The sequence below is a fragment of the Marmota monax genome, unplaced genomic scaffold (genome assembly GCF_021218885.2).
Source record: "Marmota monax isolate L192 unplaced genomic scaffold, Marmota_monax_Labrador192_F-V1.1 WCK01_AAM20220418_F8-fsc00001, whole genome shotgun sequence".
Lineage (NCBI taxonomy): Eukaryota > Metazoa > Chordata > Mammalia > Rodentia > Sciuridae > Marmota > Marmota monax.
The window spans coordinates 17,148,605-17,169,383 of NW_026693777.1; the positions used below are offsets into that span (position 1 = coordinate 17,148,605).

A 20,779-nucleotide genomic window follows, 5' to 3' on the forward strand; every position below is an offset into this window, starting at 1 on the left:
GGCATTTGAGAACTCAGTTCTCTTACTTAGTTGTAATTTCAATCCTTCAGAGGTAACTATAAAGTTTCATGAGTATGATAATCTGATTTTACTGAGTCACAAATGTGAATCAAAGAGACTTCTGAGCTGGTATGAAGGACCAAATCACTTAGATGATGAGTACACCAAGCTAACCAAACTATACTGTTCTTTATGCTCATTACTATGAAAGTCAGGAAAGGCCTCTTTTAATTTTTTAGTTATCCTCCTCAATTTGGTCTTCCCCAATTACAGACAAAGATTAATGTAAATACAAATATGTATTTTTGAATTAAAGATCACTAAAATCATAACCACTACCATGTGGGATTTGGGGAGTTTTTGAGTGGCACTGAAAATAACTATCAGGGGTTGGGGTTGTAGCTCAGCAGTAGAGCACCTGTCAAGCACATGTGAGGAAGTGGGTTTGATCCTCAGCACCACATGAACATAAGTAAATGAAATAAAGGTATTAAAAAAAGAAAAAGAACTGTCATAAAGGACTGGATGTTACTGATTATTGTAAAGTGGGTATTCATGAACCAGAGTACTCAATTCACAAACTGCTAAGGATGTGTTCAATGTCAAAAGTGTTAAACCATAGCTGTTAAGAACTCTTCTTAGGGTTGAATTCTAGGGTAAACCTGAACTGTGTTCAGAAAAAATACCATTAAGCTTCCTTTTTTTCCTGCCAACCTCCCAAATCAATAACATATCTCAAATAAGGGCCTTCTCTTTTCTCACCCTCCAGAATATCTTCATAAAGTGCATGTACTCCTTCAGGCACAATGACAGCCAGAGCAGTTCCACAGAGAAGGCCAGCACCCAAAACAGTCACCAGTTTCAGTCGCTCCTGGAAAGAAAACAAGAGAAACCACATAAGAGACTGATTAATGAATGGGTAACAGTCTGTGAAGTATCTATCATCAAGACTATGAACTCTGTATTTGTGAGACCCATACCTACAATGGCCAGTAAACATGAAAAAAGGTCAGCTTAATGAATAATTAATGCCAATTAAAGCACTGAGGGGCTGGACACATTGGTGCACACCTGTAGCCCCAGCTATTCAGGAGGTTGAGACAGGAGGATCCCACATGGTATAGTGGGCAAGTTTGCATAGCATGGGCGAGATGCTGGGTTCAATCCCCAGTACTCCAAAAGAAAAGAAAATAATTAAAGCCACAAAAATGTGAAATCTTGTTGGTGCTCTCTCCCCTTCTCCTTCCTATGCCTCATCCTTCCCCAAAGTTTAAGGTAAAAGTGAATTTTTTGATTCAGAAATTTCACTTCTTGAAATTGATCATGAGGAAGAACTAATCAAAGATGACCACCACACTTATTAAGAGTGCAAATCTAAGAGAACTTAAATATCCAAGAAAGGAGATTAGCTAACTAAAGTGTAGCACTTCATCACAGTACCACAGCACTCATCCAGAAAAATTATAATATATCTCAATGTCTATTCATCGATATACAAAGTCATTATGTGCTGCTTTGTGGAAAAAGCTGATGGTAAACAATATGTATTGATAATTTCATATTTATTTTAAAAGAATACATAAATGTTGAACAAGCACACATTCAACATAACAAATTTTTCTTTATAAGCATATGATACCTAACATAATATATAATTTATAAACATTTGTGACCTATCTACAATTAACATGTATTATTCATATGATTAAATGTTGAGAGCCACAGCCAAAGGGGCCCCAGCAAACTTCCAGCTGCCAGCAAACTTCCAGCTGCTGGCTGATGATTGGCTCACAGCGGCCCCAGCAACATCTAGCTGATTGGCTCCTCGGCCCCAGCAACATCTAGCTGATTGGCTCCTCTGCGGTGATGCTCATTGGGCTGTTTCCCTGCCCTTTCAGACCACGGAGCTGCTCATTGGGGGACTTTTTTGGCTCCGCCCACGTGACCCAGCCAATCGGCCTCAAGAGCAGGAGGATTGTGGGAGGTGGAGAGAAAGAAGCTTGGGGGGAGAGAGAGGCTTGTGGAAAGCCGGTGGTGGCAGTTGAGGCTCTGAGGGTTTTTCCTGAGAGGCTGTTTTGTTTGGCGTGTGTGGTTCTAAAAATAAAGTTAGTTTCTTTTGACAAGTGGCTCCTGATTGTGCCCAGCCAGACTGCGGCAATTAAAAAATGCATTTAGATGTCAATACTAAAATTGTTCTGTGGTTTTAATCCAACTTAATTCCAATTATTTTCTTTTTACCCTGGCTTGTCTGAGAGACTGTTTCCTGCCAAACAAAATAAAAAAATTCAGGTTTCAAAGTATGTTGAAGCAGCAGTGTATCCTAATATGGCTTCCATGTATCTTGGAAGTATAAAAAATGATCCTATAAATTGCAGTCGGGGGATGAGGCTCATTAATAGAGCACATTTAGTGTGCACGAGGCCTTAGGTTTCATCCCCAGTACCCAAAACAAAAGTACAAGGGGTGTTTATATATGTGCTTATAAAGAAGTTTCAGTAATTTAATGGTACATTATATATTTAATCTTTCCATTTCAGTTTCCTGGAGGAGATTAGCAAAAGTAACAGTAGCTACATTACCTCTGATAGTCTACTGAATTGTGAGGCTAGAGGCCTGACTAGCTTTTTCATATTCTTTTTGCAATACCAAGGATTGAACCTGGGGGTACTCTACCACTACTCTACCCCTCCAGACGGATCTGTCTATCTATCCATCCATCCATCCATCCAAGCACAAGTTGTCCAGGCTGGTCTCAAACTTGTGATCCCTTCTATCTCAGCCTCACAAATCACTGGGACTATATCCGGCTCCTAACTTATAAATACTATTTATACAGGAAAATAGGTTCTTAGTTGAAAGACTGATTGAAATGTTGCTGACTCCTTGTTTAGGCAGGTCTATGTCTCATTGCATCTATTGAAAAAAGGGGAAATACTGCTGCAATGTCAACACCAACTTCTACTTGCCTTGTGGCAAGAGGTCCCCCATTCCCAGTACACAAGCCAGGCCAGCTCTTCATACATTCAACTTGGCCATTAGCTGAAAGGAGCAGTCTGAATGTATCCAGGGGCTGGGGCACTGGTTGAGGAGCCTGCACTGAATCCATGACCTAATCCATTAACAATTCAGTATCTCAATTTTTCTTCTGTGAAATAAGAATAGTTCTACGTATTTTGTTTTGTGGTACCGGGGACTGAACATAGCACTCTACCACTGAATGAACTCCCCAGGCCTTTATTTTGAGACAAATCCTCACAAAACTGCTGAGGACGGCCTCAAATTTGCAATCCTCTTGCTCCAGCTTCTGGAGTAACTGGGATTACAAGCATGTGCCACCACACCCAGTTAGAGTATTTCTTTTTTTCTTTTTCTTTCTTTCTTTTTTTTTGTACCAGGGATTGGACCCAGAAGCACTTAACAATTGAGTTATATCCCCAGCCCTTTTCTATATTTTATTTAGAAACTGGGTCTTGCTGTGTTGCTTTTGGCATTGCTAAATTGCTGAGGCTGGCTTTAAACTTACGATCCTCTTGCCTCAGCCTCCTGAGCTGCTGGGATTACAGGCGTTACACACCCAGCTTAGAGTATGTCTACTATTTTGTGAAGATATAGGGGGCAACAGAAAAAAGTGATTGAAGCATTCTGGGAACTGAACAAATGGTATCTATCACTCTTTTACTATTTAATATTAAGTTATTCTAAGATTCTTTTCCATGTTATTAAACTCCTCAAAACATTCCTAATCACAGTATTCAATGAGACAAACTGTGAGAATGGGAACACAAGAGGAAAAAACAGGTCTGTGCTACCTAAACTGCGACATGATAATTGGTCTTTTCAGTATTCTAACCAATGTATAAATGTCATCTTAATTTAAAAGTATTATTCTTAAAGAAGAACAAAACTCAGGGGGCTGGGGTTGTGGCTTAGTGGTAGAGCGCTTGCCCGGCATGTCTGAGGCATTGGGTTTGATTTTCAGCACCATATAAAAATAAACAAATAAAATAAAGTTATGTGTCTATCTACAACCAAAATAAAAAATTTAAAAAAAATCAGGGTAAAATTGAACTGGACCCATTATGTTAATTCCTTTTAGGGACTTAGTTTTGTAACTCCATAATTCAAATCAATGAATAAATTGCTAGAGAAGAAAACTGTCCTGACAGCATTTTTACAGTGCACCACTCTGAGAAACAGATATGAAAGATGCCCCTGCTTTACAAATTAAGAGAAGATGAGAAGTGATGAGAGGAATGTACTAAAAGAGGAAGAGCTGATTGCTTGCAACAATTATTTGGGTGGTAGCTCACATCATACAAAAAAATTCATGATGGACTATATTCCTAAATATATACCCCAAACTCAAAAGCTTCTAGAAGAAAATGTAGAAGAATATCTTTGCAATTTTAGGACTGGCAGAAATTTCTCAGCAAGGACACACAAAAAAATGAACCATAAAAGAAAAAAAATCAACGTCAAAGTTTAAAATGTTTGCTGACTCATTAAGAAAATGCACAGACAAGCTACAAAGTGGAAAATATTCACAATGCATGTTTCTGTAGTGGAGATACATATATCTGTGATGAATGCTGTGGTGTTACTGTCCTCTTTGGTCCCCTTCTGGCTGGAGTCACCTGTTCCCCAGGCTGCTAGGAATGTTGCCTACCTAAGGCTCACAGCCAAATCCCTTTGAGGAAATAAGCCAAATGACCAACGTGAGGTTCAAGCCCTTCTCCCAGGGCAGTCCACATCCAGTAACTAGCCGTGGAGCTGTGTGGGAGAGAGGCAGAAAGTCTGACCCCTTTGCCTCAAAGGTCAGGCTATCGCAGAGAGCTATCCAGCTTCAGAGCCTGCTGTGAGGTGAGCTGAGGACTCTGGAATTCAACTGCAACTGAATTACCCTTTACCTTCTCCCTCTGCCAAATCCTGCTCATTTTCTCACAGGTGTTATTCCCAGAAGCACGCCCCAATAAAGTTCCTGCATGCAAATCTCTGCTGGTTTTCTGGAGAACCCACCCTAAGACACTGACATAGGACTTGTATTAGAAATATAAAGAACTTCTACAATTCAAGACCAAGAAACAAACAGCCCAACAAAAAATGGGTAAAATACTAACCAGGTTATTTCACAAAAGATATGAGCTAGTCAATAAACCCATGAAAAGATGCTCAACAAAATTTAGTCCGCAGAAAAAAATGCAAATCAAAACAATGTAATATACTTTTTCATATTTTCTAATTTTTTTCCAGATTTTAAATTGATGCATTATAATTATACACAATAATGGAATTCACTATTAACATATTTGTACATGCATACAATATAACAATATAATTTGGCCAATATCATTCCCTAGTACCTTGCCTGGCCTTCCCCTCCTCCTTCCCCCTGCTCTACTGATCTCCCATCTATTTTCATTAGACTTCCCCACCACGAACCTCATTTTCCCTTTTCTCTAACTTCCACATGAGAGAAAACATACAATCCTTAACTTTCTGGGTTTGGCTTATTTTCCTTGATTATGCTCTTGAGTTCCATTCATTTTCCTCAAAATGCCATAATTTCATTCTCTTTATGGCTGAGTAAAACTCATTGTTATATATACACACATTTTCTTTCTCTACTCATCCACTGATGGACATCTAGGTTGATCCCATAATGTAGCTATTGTAAATTGTATGGGTATGGCTGTATCCCTATAGTTTGCTGACTTTAATTCTTTAGTGGTATAGCTGGGTCATACGGTGGTTCCATTCCTAGTCTTTTGAGGAAGTGATGTAGTGATTCCCATAGTGGTTGTATTAATTTACAATCCCACCAATGGTCATACCTACTTAAAAATGGCCAAAATTAGAGCAACTGACAATGCTAAATAATGACAAGGATGTAGAGCAACTGGAACACTTGGGAGCATAAACTGCTACAACCTACTTTTGGAAATTGGCAGTCTCTTGTAAATTTAAACCAACATTCCCCTTTTGGGTATTTACTCACGAGAAAAACTCATGTCCACATCAAACTGGTACAAGAATGTTCATAAAAGCCTAAATAAGAGTCACAATCTAGACTGGATGTATAGCAAAAGGAGACTGGATAAATATGTAGTGGAGTCCTTAAGCAACTGAATACAACTCAACAATCAAGAGGCAAAAACTGCTGCTACATACAGCAACATGAATCAATCTCAGAAGCATTTTCCTGATATTGAGTGAAAGAAGCTCTACCCAAAATAAATATGTATTTCTACGAAGTTTTAAAACAGACCAAACTAACCTATGGTAACAGAAATCAAAACAATGGCTGCCTCTGGTGAGTGAGGCAGGGAGCAACCAGGTTACTTTCTAGGATGATGGAAATTCTCTAAATCTTGATTAGAATGTGGTAACATTTGGATACAATTGCTAAACTGGTCTAATTATATTAAGATCTATACTTTTCATTCTATAAAATTACATATTTATAAAAAAAATGAACTGGCAATAATTGACTCAGCCAGGATCTCAGAAAGGATTGATTCATTTTGGAACTAGTCAATTTTAACAAGACTTCTTCAAGGCAGCTCTCTGAAACCAAGGCCAAAAGTCTATGAAAAATACCAAAAGGCACTTTCAAATTTTGTCCTTAAGCAATCACACCTGACATTCATATATTCCTTAAAAATAATCCATCACAATTTGTTAGGAGCACTGGGCAGCTCTCAAGAAAGTCCATTGTTTAAAGTTACTAATTGGCGGGCAGATTCAGGAGCAGCAGAACTGGTGAACCACTGTCTTAGCAAGGAAGTTCCTTCATTCCCAGGAGCTACTGTTCCTGAGAATAAGGTCAAGGCTGATAAGACTCTAGCATGGAGGACATCTCCATAGCAACTGGGCACCCTATGCCTTTGCAAGAAACTTTCCCAGTCACCAAGTATGCCACAGCCATGAAGTTATCAGGGACTCTAATCTCCAGTCACTGTCACCGCTCTCCACAACAATTTTTTTTGTGTCAATAAGTCTGTGGGGAAACCAGTGGTGTTCACAATTCTGAATCAATCCATAATTCTCTAGGCCCTTACCCAGTGCTTTATAGTACTGCACATTGTGTCACATGAAGGACTTCATGGAGACAAAGTCTTAAAGGCAGGAGCAGAGGTGAGTTTTTGAGGTGTCCTAGACATGAATTATAAGTTGGACCATTGAAGATAACTGGGGGTGAAAAAAGATAATTGAGATAAATATTGCACACGATAACTTAAGATATCCATGAGGACTACAAACAACAATTTCAAACTAAGTAAACGGTATTTTCCTAAATTCTGCCTTTTATTTTATGATTCAGAATAACCTAATATTTAGATATTCTTTTTTCCAAAGACAAATTACCATAATTCCATTAGCTTATTTACATGGACCAAATTTCTGAATAGTATCTGTTGCAACAGAAATTTTATAAGAATTTCCCAAAAGTACTAGCAAGCTAGAAAACAGCTGAATCTCTGTGTAGTTAGTGCCATTACAAAAAAATATCATGGTAAATCTCTGAAGCACAGACATAAAATTAAACCCTTATGTTAATCATGTGTGAACGATAGAAAGCTCTCAGCTGAAGGAATATGAACCAAAGCTTGGTCCAAATCTTTTATGAATACACAGTAAAGCTTTTTATTAATCTTTAGAGATACAGGACACATATTTTTAAAAGAAGGAAACTAGCTACCTAAGTTTTCTAAAGTCCAAGTTTAAGAATTGGAAAAAAATGTAATCCTCTTTCAATACAAAGATTGAAAATCAAAGGCTACAGATGAGAAATGATTCACCCACTAGCACATGGTGAAACCAGTAAACGTTAGATAAATAGATGTTGCACTCTGATGCCCTGTACCTTTCTAAGACAATGTCCACCAGACAGCACAAAACCCATAGTCCATTATATACAATTTACCTCTGGGGGAAAAAAAAATGACAGTCGTATGATCTCTTAAAATGGTGTGAATCAGCAAAATTTCTTAGCAACATCAAGTGGAAAATCTAAACCATAATTAGTTATAATTGTTCTCTATTGATAGTTTCTAAAGATACATAACAAAAGAAGAAAAATAATGAGTACTATTCTTTATTCTGAGATTGTCTTACCTACTTTTTGGTGTTAAAATGCCCTTTCTTTTAAGAAATATTGGTGGTGATAGCTTTTGTCTTTATTTTTAGTGTCCTTACTCACCAAAATTAAAAGCAAGCAATCCTGTACCAATTCTTCTCAAATTTCGAAAATATTACTTGCCTGTGAAAACCAAAAACCTGGAAAATATTGATTTAAGTGCACACATGAGATTGTATCATAAAAAAATCTAGAAACAAAGAATTTGAGAATTTATAGAAAGAGATCAACCTAGTAAACCTGAGTGAATTGTCTAGTTTTGCAATTTTCCCTTGGGAGAAAGGGAGTGTGGGGTAAAATTACTGTGTCAGGTTTATAGTTCAGTTTGAAATTAAGTAAGGCACATTTACTTACCAGATGAAGTTAAACATTCATTTCACACTTACTATTTGTCCCTTTTCTTCAAAATTCTATAAGTTCTATCCATACAATTTTTGTTTTTTATTTACTGCTTAGTTCTCAGTTTGCAGGCAGTATCTTGCACATAAATGTCTCTCCCTAAACTGAAAGAATGGATTAAATGCCCAGCACCATGCAAGGCACTGGAGACTTGGTAGCTGCCACTTCACGAACGCAGTGGAACCTCTTTAGAGTACCTATGTCATGAAATAATTTTAACTTATTCCTTAAAAATATATGAAGACTAATTTGTTGGTTCAGAATTTGTGACTTGGCTCAAGGGGAATACACATATATTTAATGAAGGACCACAATAGGATTTCAACATAGTAAAAGTGACACAAAACTATCATCTAATTAATGGAAGTATCTTCAATGGCATCTATTTTTTCCCAAGGAATTAAAAATCATGTTCAGTCATTATTCCAAATATATGTATTATATACATATTTCTTCATATGGCAAAGCAATACAAAGATTGTACTACAAAACTTTTATCAGCTTGATAAATGTCTCTAATTCTTTCAATGGTTACCAATATTACAGAGGCAAGACTTCTGATGGAAAGAACTGTGGTCCAAACAAACAAAAAAACCAACAACCAAGCTCACTGATGAGTATTGCAGTTTCAATTTTTATTTGGAAAAAAAAAAAATCTTAACGACCTAACTCATTTTAGACTCAATCTGATGTATTTCAAGCCTGAAGATGTGGTTCCATGTTATTTGTATAACTGTATTCTCTCATACAACTTTACAACTTGGGATTCAATCTCAAATTGCGCGCTTATCAAAGTTAACAAAATGCTGGCAGGTCTCTCCTTTGTTTGTGGTAAATCACTAAAAGGGTATATTTAAATGAAGAACTACAAATTCCAAGTGTAGTTCAAGATGAAAAGAGAGTTCCCAAAGCAATAGTTTCTGTCAAGAGTGATGAAATATTTCCTCAAGAGAGGCATGAACTGTGCAATGCCATTGGTTTTATGTTATCCCATTTTAGAACTTCATAGTTGTAACCTGACTGAGCCAAAGGATCGACCAGCTGTATTAATTAAAACAACAGCTTGCACTCGATGCCATTAACTATCAGCACAAAGCTTTGAAGTCAGTTTAATTTTCTTGGCAGACACCAAAGTAGTTAAATGGTTTTTCTTTTCCTGCTCATAGAAACAGTCAGGAAATTATTTGGCTCAACTAAATATAAGCCAACAATTTAAAAAGCTCATGATATTGAAAAGCATCTCTTATTGCAAGACTAATTCCTCCAAACTTCTGAGCACTGAAGAGGCAATAAAGGTTTTCTGCATATTTTTAAAAACAAGCCTACCATTTTTTTGGTACCAGGGATTGAACCCGGGGTGGGGTGGGAGGGTGCTTAACCACTGAGCTACATCCCCAGTCCTCTATATTTTTTATTTTGAGGCAGGGTCTCGCTAAGTTGCATAGGGCCTTGTTAAATTGCTGAGGCTACATCGGAACTTGCAGTCCCCTGGCCTCAGCTTCCCAAGCCACTGGGATTAGTCGTGTGTCACCAGGCTTGGCAAAACAAGCCTACTTCAAGGAGTTAGTTCCTAATATTAATTTAGACACTACAATATCTGCTGTTAAGTGTTAGTAACAGGCAATTAATAAAAAAAAAAAAAAAAAAAAAAAAACACAGATCTGCATTTTATTCAAGTCCTTGTAACCGGAAAATATGCTCAAAATCTCCCTAGCTCTAAGCAGCAGCTGTGTGAAGCTGACCAAGTTCTTTAACCCTCCTGTGTTTCAGCACCCTCCTCTAAAGGTGCTACCATTACAATTATTGTGTAGCAGTAGGATATTAGCACACCTGGCACAGAGTAAATACTGTATGACTTCAACATCATCAGCTGTATGCAGAAAAAGCTCCTAAGCACTTCCACTTCAAGAATAAGAAAACCACCCAGGCATTTGGGAAACATTTCAAGTGAAATGCTTCAACATATGCCATTTGGCCTGTGACATATAGATGTCCCCTTTCCTGATTCACTGAACTTTATAAAGGTTACGTAACTCCTTTGTGTGTGTGTGTGTGTGCGGGGGGGGGGGGGTCACTGGGAATTGAACCCAAGGGTGGTTTACCACTGAGTTACATTTGCAGACCTGTTTTTATTTTCTCAGACAGGGTCTTGCTAAATTGCCAAGCCTGTCCACAAACTTTTAATCCTCCGGGCTTCAGCCTTCTTAGTCATTGGGATTATAGAAATGTGCCACCAGGCCTAGCTGGTTACCTCCTAGAGGAGGTAATGACAAGCAAGTGAAATAAAAGGTGTCTAACTGAACTGAGCAAACTGATAAAAATATTTTCTTTACCAAATAAGTAATCTTTTTGGTGGTGGTGGGAAATACTGGGGATTGAATCCAGTGGTGTTTTACTACTGAGTACATCTCCAGTTCTTTCTTTCTTTCTTTTTTATATTTTTGGAAACAGGGTCTTGCTAAATTGCTGAGGCTACCTAAAGCTTGCCATCCTCCAGCCTCAGCTTCCTGAATCACTGGGATCAAAGGCATACGTCACTGCACCCAGCTCAAGTCAGTAAACTTTTTAATATGAATAATGCTCAATGTTTGTAAGGATATGCTATCATTTGCATTGACTGGAAAATGCATTTTTAAAAACCAGCAATAGATAGATTGAGAACTCTCTTAGAAATACGGAGCTGGGCATGGTTGTCATCCCACCAATTTGGAGGCTGAGGCAGGAGGATCCCAAGGTCAAGGCCAGCCTCAGCAATTAAGTAATATTCAGCAACTTAGTGAGACCCTGTCTCAAAATAAAAAAAAAAAAAAAAAAAAAAAAAAAGACCATTTATTGGGTTGGGGCTATAACATAGCACTTGCTTAACAAACATGAAGCCCTGGGTTTGGTTCCCAGAACCCTCCAAATATACAATTAAAGTAAAAAGAGAACATTTATACCCTTTGACCCTATCATTCTAAACAATCTGAAATATGGCCATAGTTTTAGATTCAAAAAGATCCATTCAAGCCCAGAGGTGCATGCCTATAATGCCAGCAGCTCCGGAGGCTGAGGCAGGAGGATTGTGAGTTCAAAGTTAGCCTCAGCAATAGTGAGGCGCTAAGCACTCAGTGAGACCCCAAAATACAAAAAAAGTCTGGGGATGTGACTCAGTGGATGATTGCCCCTGGGTTCAATCCCTGGTACCCCCACCAAAAAATCAATTCAATAGTATTATTATGACAGAAACTTGAAAACAAACTAAATACATAAGAATTTCAGTACTCAAGATAACTAAACGTACTGAAGACATTTTAAAATGCCTTGAACAAGTTTTTAACAATAAAGAAAAATGCTTGTGATATACTGCCAGGTCAAAGAAAAGAGAATGTACTCATGTATGTACACACACACACACACAAAAGTATGTATGTATATCTGTACACACACACACACATCACATAATCAACCATGTTAAATGCAAACAAAAAAGAAGAAAAAATGTTACTAGTAATTAACTATACAGTAGAGTTTTTAATACATTATGATTTCTTTGTGATTTTATTTTCCTATTGTATATTACCATATTTTAAAAATTTTCCACAAACTGTCTCTGTTATATATAGTCAGGCCTTTCAAAAATTGTTAATTTAACTGAAGGCCAAATAAACAGTTGATTTGTACCTACTAAACTTTGAGACTCAGTTTCTTCGTATTACAAAGAGGTAAGAATTCTTCCTTTTCAAGGTTATTGTTAAAATCAACATAGACTCTGACACGTAAATTGACACTGTGGCATTGTGGTCGAATTAGAGCGCACAATGTCCTTAACTTGAGCATAGAGATGTTTTCTTCTTTATTAAGTGGAACACTGAACTCAAAACTGCACCTTGAGGTTTTGTGATAATGGAAATGTTTTTTAGCCTCTTCCCACCTGGATGTCATTCTGTGACTTATTTCCTCTGCTGGCTCCCACACCCTCCTAGTTTGCTGTTACTGGTTTGCAGATGGCTTAGGAATCAGACAATCTTCTCCAGAGGTTCTAGACTAGCAACTCACGGGTTGTTTGGCACACACAGTGCGCCAAAAATTTGCACTCCAGGGTATTGGGAAAAGCTGTTGATGGAAAAGTTGTTACACTGGAGATGCTCCTATGAAACCACCCAAGAGGGGGGCCAGCGGAAACTACCAACTTCTGGGAGGGGTAGTGGATGTGTGTACAGCAGGAGTCTGGGGCTTAAATGGCTGCCCACAGTGCAGAAGCTGTCTCCTGGGAGCCTCCCTGGAGAATGAAGACTCCTCGTGCCTGCACCCAGAAAGCTGGGTGCACTGTAGGAGCAGGAAACTGGGCAGGGGAGGTTGCTTCGCTATAAGACTCAGTGCCAGAGAAGCTGCCCAGGAGAGTGATAAGAAACACGCTGAAACCCAGAGGGAAAACCCCTTCCTTCTAGAATTTCTCTCCAGTACCCTCTATTAACAAGGCTGAACATCCTGCCAACTGGCAGAAGAAAGATATTTACCAGGCCCAGATACATTTTTTTGCAGAGCAGTCAATGAAGAGTGAATTTGGACTTGAGAGGCAATAAATTGATAATTGGCACTTTAGCAAAGAAAATCCTTACTCTTTATGCTATTTGACTAATTAAAAACTTTTCTGGTCCTTTAATGAGATTTCTAGATGGCCAAGTTCTGTACAAGAGAGGTGCTACCAATATTCTTCTCCTTCATCATTATTATAACATTTATTAAGTATGCAGTATGCCATTCCTGTTCTACTACTATTGCTCTTTTAATTCTTACAACAATCCCATGAGATAGGTACTCCTGTTATCTCCACCATACAGAGAGGAAACAGAGGCCTTGAAAGCAATTTGCCCAGGTTCACAAAGCCAGAGCCATGATATGACCTAAGAAGTCTAGCCCCAGAATCTATACTCTTAAGCAGTATGTTAAATTGCTTCTGATCAAATCCATTCCATTGTTTAATGTTTAGTTTTGCTTTTAGCATCTGTCTTTCTTTCCCTAATTTGCCTCTGTCAAATGCTTCAAGAATAAACGTGGGGGCTGGGGATAGAGCTCAGTAGTAGATACATGCCTCACATGCACAAGGATTCAATCCCATCACTAAAAAAGAAAAAAAAAAAAAAAAAGAAGAGTGACTGAGGGTAAGCTAAGTGGTAGAGCTTACATTTAGCATGCATGAGGCCCTCGGCTAGATGCCTAGGTACCACAAAATAAAAAAATACGCAATAAAGTGTAGAAGCTGGGGCATAGTATTTTAAATAGAAAATTGAGCCCTACATAAATACAGGGCTTGCAATGGATAGTTTGATGTAATTACCTAGTAATCAGCCTCAAGACCCTGTCACTTTAAAACCCATATAATTAAGACAGAAGAATTTCCAGCCCAACTAGTATTATTTCCAGTTCAATAAAATTAGAAATCAAATACAAGTATTCAAGGAAGACTAGTTTCTATAATTCTGTCATAGGCTTCCAAAAATACCAATAATCATACTTAGCACTACTATTTGTTACCTGGAATTCCAAACCCAAACGGGAGATCTTAAATCTCATTATCATTCAACAACAGTCACATCTCCAAATTCTCCAATTAGGGGAGAGATTAAGACTGTCACATACAGAAATATTCTGAATTCATTTCAAGTCTTCTTCCCTCAAAAAAGGAAATCACTTCTTAAATAGTCCATTTTAGATCTGTCTGAACTGTGAAGATGTCAAGTGTGAAATTAATCTTGGATAGCTCAAAATGGGAATTACTTCAGAGTCAAATTCAGCAGGTGTTAATTTAAAGGGCATTTACAACATATCTGATTCTTTCTTACATGTTTCAGTCTTTGGAGATTGTTTACCTCTGGAATTTTATGTTCTGTGACACCAACTAGCACAAGGCATGATACATATTAGTGCTGTTAAAGATGTTCCTAATTTAAGGAGCTAAAAGTACTAATTTAGATGGATCAGAGTTTTATTTCTTCTTTACACAGTGACCATCAGGCAATGTCATCTAGTGGTTAAGTGCTTTGGCCCTGGGAATCAAACTGACTTAATTTCAAATCTCACCTCTACCGAAGTTTGAGACCTTTCCAAGCTTATGTATGTGTATTTGTAAATTGAGGATTAACAGTATCTCCTTGTCTTATCTAAAGGATTAAATAAAATAATACATATACATGTCTGATATACAGAAAGCACTCAATAAACATTAGCTATTACTATTATTATGCAGGTAAGTCTTAATTATGATTTTTTCATATAGTATCCCCTAAAAGTTTTTCAGAAAAATAGTACCAAATTAGATCATGTCCAGATTTTATTTTATCTAAATGTAGTTTTAACAACAAAGATCCTTATGAAACAATAATCTGCAGTTCAATCTGAGGAAAGACAAGTTACTGATTGCTTTCTAGAGATGAATAAATTACTGAGATTGCAAAGTTTAAAATTTTGAAGTTAGAAATAAAATTCCCGGGGCTGGGGATGTGGCTCAAGCAGTAGCGCGCTTGCCTGGCATGCGTGCGGCCCTGGTTCGATCCTCAGCACCACATACAAAGATGTTGTGTCCACTGAAAACTAAAAAATAAATATTAAAAAATTCTCTCTCTCTCTCTCTAAAAGAAAAAAAAAAAAAGAAATAAAATTCCCAACGGGTAAAAGCTACTGTATTACCATAAGAGAAAAAAGGTCAATTACACTAGACAATGCAAAAGTTCTTAAAAATGCAATTTTTGTCAATCCTACTTCACAGGGAACAAACACACTAGGAGGAGGAAAAACACATAAACAAATTTGTTCTTCAAACACAGTAAGCTTTGATTTGGTGGTGACACCCCAAAGATAATGATTATGAGAATCGATTATTATAATTGAACACAAAACAAAACTTTAAAATGTGAAAGAACAAAGCTTAAAATGGAAATAAATATAATGAAAAAAAAAAGACAGTTAAATATTAAGAAAAATAATATAAAACAGGGAGGCTACAGGAGAAGCCAGGCCTCTCCACGTGGAACATTCACAGTGAACAGGAATGCCAATCCCAAAACAAGACCTTTGAATTCCAAACAAATTTCTGAGCAGTTTCTGTGACTGGGAGGAGAATGAAGAGGAGGGAGGAGTTTCCCCATCATTAGAAGTCTGTTCCCAAATAAAAGGTTTAAAAACAAAAAATCTAAACAGTTATAAAGATGAAACTCCTAAAAAAAAGTTTTTATTATCAGTGCTGAGCATCCTCTTCAATATTTTAAAAAGTTCACTTATGTTCTGCACATAGTGTCAAGCCCTGTGCTTACATCTTTTCATTTCATCTTCACAAAGATCCTCTAGGCTTTCTAACAGAAGAGATTTGGATGTTAAACAGCTTACTCAAGTAGGGAACTACACTGTCTCAGGCAGTTCCTTTTGAAATTAGTGCATTCTTAATCATACTAAATTTTAAAATCGTCCTGAGAGTAGCACTACTTTGTTTACCTGCTTAATGGACTTAGGCTGTTTTAACAGATGACAAATGTGGCATTATAACCCAAAGTGCTCTGCTACAATGACCATTACAATTATAGGAATAATTTTATGTATGTAGAATATAGTAACAATACACATGGACTTACAATTTATGTGTCTTTTTTTCCTACTTCATTTCATTTTTACAAATGTACTGGTCTGGATTAGAACAGAAATTTAAAACAAAAATAATCCTTAAGCACTGAACCTAAAAATCAGAATTTAGCCATCTGTATCTAAATTCATTCATCAATCAGAGCAGCTGCTGAGTTTGTAGAGGTAATGTAGGTTCTCAACCTATTTATGTAGCATTGTTATTAAGAGCCAAAGAAAACTGCTCATTTGCGACTGAATCTAAAATATCAGATGGCATCCAACTCCTTTACCAGACAGGACCTCATTTTTGGTCTCCTTTACAAGTTTAGCTTTTCTCCTTCTGATAAGCTGGAAAAAAAAATAGCATCTTAATTATCACAGTCATTCATAACAGCATTTGAGAGTCAGAGTTTTTTTTTCCCCTTTTGTTTTATAAATTGTTTAGGCATGACGGTTCAGTTGCTAGGTCCAACAGCAAAGAAGATCACAAAAGTAAGGTGGTTTTGGGGTGAGGCATGTTGGAGAAAGTGAAAGAGAAATTATGTCACACACACCTCTTGCTGTGACTCTGCTATAGTAACTTCAAACTACTTGATTTTTAACTCAATTGTAAATACTAATCCTGCCATAATTGATAGTTTGACTGGTCATCTGACATTATTACGGCTCTGAGAAATTCTGAAGAAAGTACTGAACAAGAAGCAAGATTAAGAACATGAACAAACAAAAAAGGCCTATCTTTTCATACAAATGACAGTGAATATAAAACAAAGCAGGTTTACCTGCTCCTCTTCTCTTATTCATAAATAACACTGGACCCTAAGAAAAAGTTAGACAGCCTTAAAAAGGGAAGTCTTTTAACCAATTTAGGAGTTTAGGGAGTTATTTCCTAAGGGTAGTAACTGTGCTTCCCAGTTCCCCCATGAATGAAGCTTATTTTTTACAAATTTATTATCTTGTTGGTTTTATGACATATCAATAATAGCAGCATAACTTGTCTAGAAAAAAAATGTTTAGCTCCAAGGAGATGAAAAACTCCACTTGAATTTTAAAATGTTTTTGACTAAGTTCTATATAACTTCTATTTTTATTTAAACAGATCAAAAAGCTTGCTCCTTCCATAATAATAAACAAATATTGTGAATGCTAATTTATAGCGTTTTAAGTCCTACAGCTTGAAAAGACCACGTGATTATCAATCTGGAAAGCCATGAATGCCATGGGTTACTATTTTTTATTAATGGCCTGGTTAACAACACCACTCATGTAGACGTTTCCTTTCAGTAAAAAGAAAATAGCATGTAATTGCATATTACAAGGGTCATTCAAAAAAGTTTGAGAAACTACAATTGGAAAAATTCTAAGCATTGTATAGAAATTTAAAAAGATTTTGGCAGGATATGAGGGTGCACACCTGTGGTCCCAGTTACTTGGGAGGCTGAGGCAGAGGGATCAATTGAGCCAAGGGGTTGGAGGTCAACCCAGGGAACATGTATAACCATCTCAAAAAAAAAACAAACAAAAAAACCAAAAACACAACAACAACAAAAAGCCAGGCAGGGCACAGTGGCTCACTGCCTGTAATCCCAGCAACTAATGAGGCTGAGGCAGGAGGATGGTGAGTTCAAAACCAGCCTCAGCAAAAGTGAGGTGCTAAGCACCTCAGTGAGACCCTGTCTCTAAATCAAATGCAAAATAGGGCTGGGGATGAGGCTCAGTGGTTGAGTGCCCCTGAGTTCAATCCCAGTACCCAAGAACAAAACAACACACACAATGTTTTCCAGTTGCTTATTAATTATATTCTTCATAAAAGTTACCTCAGCAAGTCTTTAAATATGCACACCAACCCAAATCTCACAAATGCTAAACCTAATAATGTCAACTCAACTCTAATGTAGTTAAAAGAAGATTTTTTAAATATTAGAGGGTATACGGCAGGCTCATAAAGTATTAGGCAGGCAGGTACCCAGGAGAGTAAAGTGGGCTTCATAGGCCACTAACGACTGACAATCAGCTGCAACCCAGTTCTGCCCAATTGCGGCCTTGAGAGAATACAAGCAAAAAATAGCAACACTAAACATTCTACTATTTAACAAAGTCTGCGGGCTGGATTTGTACATAGGCTAACTTGTACATGCCCTATGGACTTTCGCTGAAATGGACAGAGTGGCTAAGACTTGCTCTGAGTCAGAAGAACCTGCCATAAAGATATAAACAAAGAACATATAAACCTCATTCCAATATACTTCATCAATTTGTCCAAGTTTCATAACCTGTCTGTTGGTTTCCTCATCAGTTCCTCGGTGAGTTTAAGTGAAGCAAAGTAACAGGAATAATGAAGGGTAGTGTTATCATTAGATACTGAGTAATACAGATTAAAAAAGGAAACAGAAAAGGTGCAGTAACAATTCAAGGCTCTTTTCCCTCTGGCTATGGGCTTTACTTTTCTCAAGCTTTAAATCCTTCGTCCTTCCTTTTTTTCCACCCACAGAAAATTTTCTTCACCAGCAATGCCTCTTCTTCTTTAGTTTCTTCAGGGCCTACCTCATACTTCATCTATACCTTCCCTTTCCTTTAAAAGCATAAACAAGATTGTCATTGAGGCAAGAGCCTATTTCACTGCTTATCTCCAGGACAAATTCATTAAATCCCATTCCCTCTGAAGTTTTTCTTCCTCAATCTTTGAACACTGTGCACTTTTTGAATTCTCTATAACAACCTTAAAGAACCTATCTGCATTTCATTGAACACTTTCATCTATCCTTCCCCATTAATATTTAAGAAACGATAACCTAACAAATTAACCAAAATAGCAAAACATTAACAAAGGTTCATTTCTAAGCAGTCTTGAAAACAAACTCAGAACATTCACTTTAATGTTCTTCTTCTTTGAAAGGAAATGTGAGTTAAGAATAATATAATTTAAGCCAGGCACAGTGTAATCCCAGTGACTGGGAGGTTGAAGCAGGAGGATCAAAAGTTCAAAGCCAGTCTCAGCAACTTAACAAGGCCTAGGCAACTCAGTAACAGCCTGTCTCAAAATAAAAAAGGCTGGGGATGTAGCTCAGTGGTAAAGCACCTCTGTGTTCAATCCTCAGTACCAAAAAAAAAAAAAAAAAAAAAAGCCAAAAACGTAATTTAGGTTTATTCTCATATTTACTGTAGTACAGCATCTGAAAATAAAAGAATGACTTAGCTTGAGTTTCCTAAAAAGAGAAATTATCAAAAAAGTATGCATGATTTTCCCAAAAAGAGAAATTATCACATTGATTTAAACTTATGGACAAATATTTTCCATTTGTTTTCTTGATAAGAATCTGGCACCTTAATTCATGAAACCTCTAGGAATCAACAGAAATGCGATAGCTCCTCTCTCCAGGAAATTGCACAGAGCCCCAAATATTTTAGGCAATTTCAAGGGATTCAGAATACTCCAGGTCTACAGTGGAATATCCACTCACCCCAGGATAAGAACTCTAATGCTGAATATGAGGTTTGTTCCTACCATTGAATGCTCTGTATCTTTCACAATGAGTCTTCCTCAACAAGACCTTTAGCTCTGAGATTAACTAGGGAAGCAGCTTCCCTCTGCAGCTATCACTGCTTCCTAGCATCCCGATAAACTGGCAGAAAATTGAGACTTTCTTACCTCTGAGAAATTAACAGCCAAGGGAATGATTCCAGCCACGTAACATCCCACCAACATAGCCAAAGACAGCAGACTAATGGAGATGAAATCATCCATTCTGCCCTCATCCACCAATATCAGACTTCAAAATTCCAGAGGCTTCAAAGGTGCTTAACGTGTGGTGGTTCCAAGAGAACAAAGTGGGCTTTCCAGTTCTTTCGGCCTCCCCACTAGCAGATGTGTTCACGAGGCACCTCTTTCTCTTGAACTTTCTTATAAACAGCCCCCTTTTGTTGACACTAGCACCGGAGAAAACTTTGAGCAATCTTAGGTCTCAGTCCCTGGATTCTCGTGGGTTAAGCGATATGGGAAATTTGTGCGAAAGAGCGATTTCTTCAACCGTCGGAATGGAGGTGGCACAAGGGCCCACTCCCGCTACAGACAACGTCCTAAGTAGCAGCAGGAAGAGGACGAAAACCCAAGCGAACCTGTGCGTTCCCTCCGCGCCCCTGTTTCCCTAGGGTGGCCCCGCTGGTGATCCGCCCCCCACCAGCACTGGGACCAGCCCACCAGTCCCAGCAAGCTCCCTTCCAATTCTAGAGTGGGGAAAGGAGTCTTGCAAGTTTTAAACGCTGGGTCCTCGGGATTCAGCAGCAAAGCTGATACAAAGCTGTCTCTGCCCTATACCCAATGCTGCCCATGGTACTCCGCTCCGCCGGGCCTTGACCCGGAGTCACAGATACTACAGCGGCCATGGCCGCCAAGTGGCACCTCTTCATTACACCCTCTTCCGGATTGTCTCACCGCCCCCTCCTTAGGGGCCACTTCCGGGTTACAACCGATCTATAGCCCGGTATACTTATATTGCCGCCATTTTTAAGTAGGGCTAATAAAAGATCTCTGTTGTTACTGTCTAAACTGGTGATCACTTTACCTGTATGTTTAAAGCATAGAGTAAGGGAGACAGCATAACGAAAGAAAAACTTCTTTTCAAAGCTCCGAAACCTTCACTTACATAG

At 37.9% G+C, this 20,779-nt stretch overlaps 1 protein-coding gene across 3 annotated transcripts in view; it reads right to left on the reverse strand.

Annotated features, from left to right (window-relative positions):
- The window catches only part of Slc39a9 (solute carrier family 39 member 9), a 52,659-nt gene extending 31,880 nt beyond the window's left edge, over window positions 1–20,779 (reverse strand). The window contains exons 1-2 of one of the 3 annotated variants that reach the window (XM_046460996.2): window positions 19,782–20,743; window positions 763–871 (exon numbers count right to left, since the gene is read on the reverse strand). In XM_046460996.2, coding sequence (XP_046316952.1) covers window positions 763–871; window positions 19,782–19,877 — 205 coding nt within the window. In that variant the 5' untranslated portion in view covers window positions 19,878–20,743. Of the gene's footprint in view, window positions 1–762; window positions 872–7,058; window positions 7,204–19,781 lie in introns of those variants that run through there. The other 2 variants (XM_046460998.2, XM_046460999.2) reach the window with 2 other exon arrangements.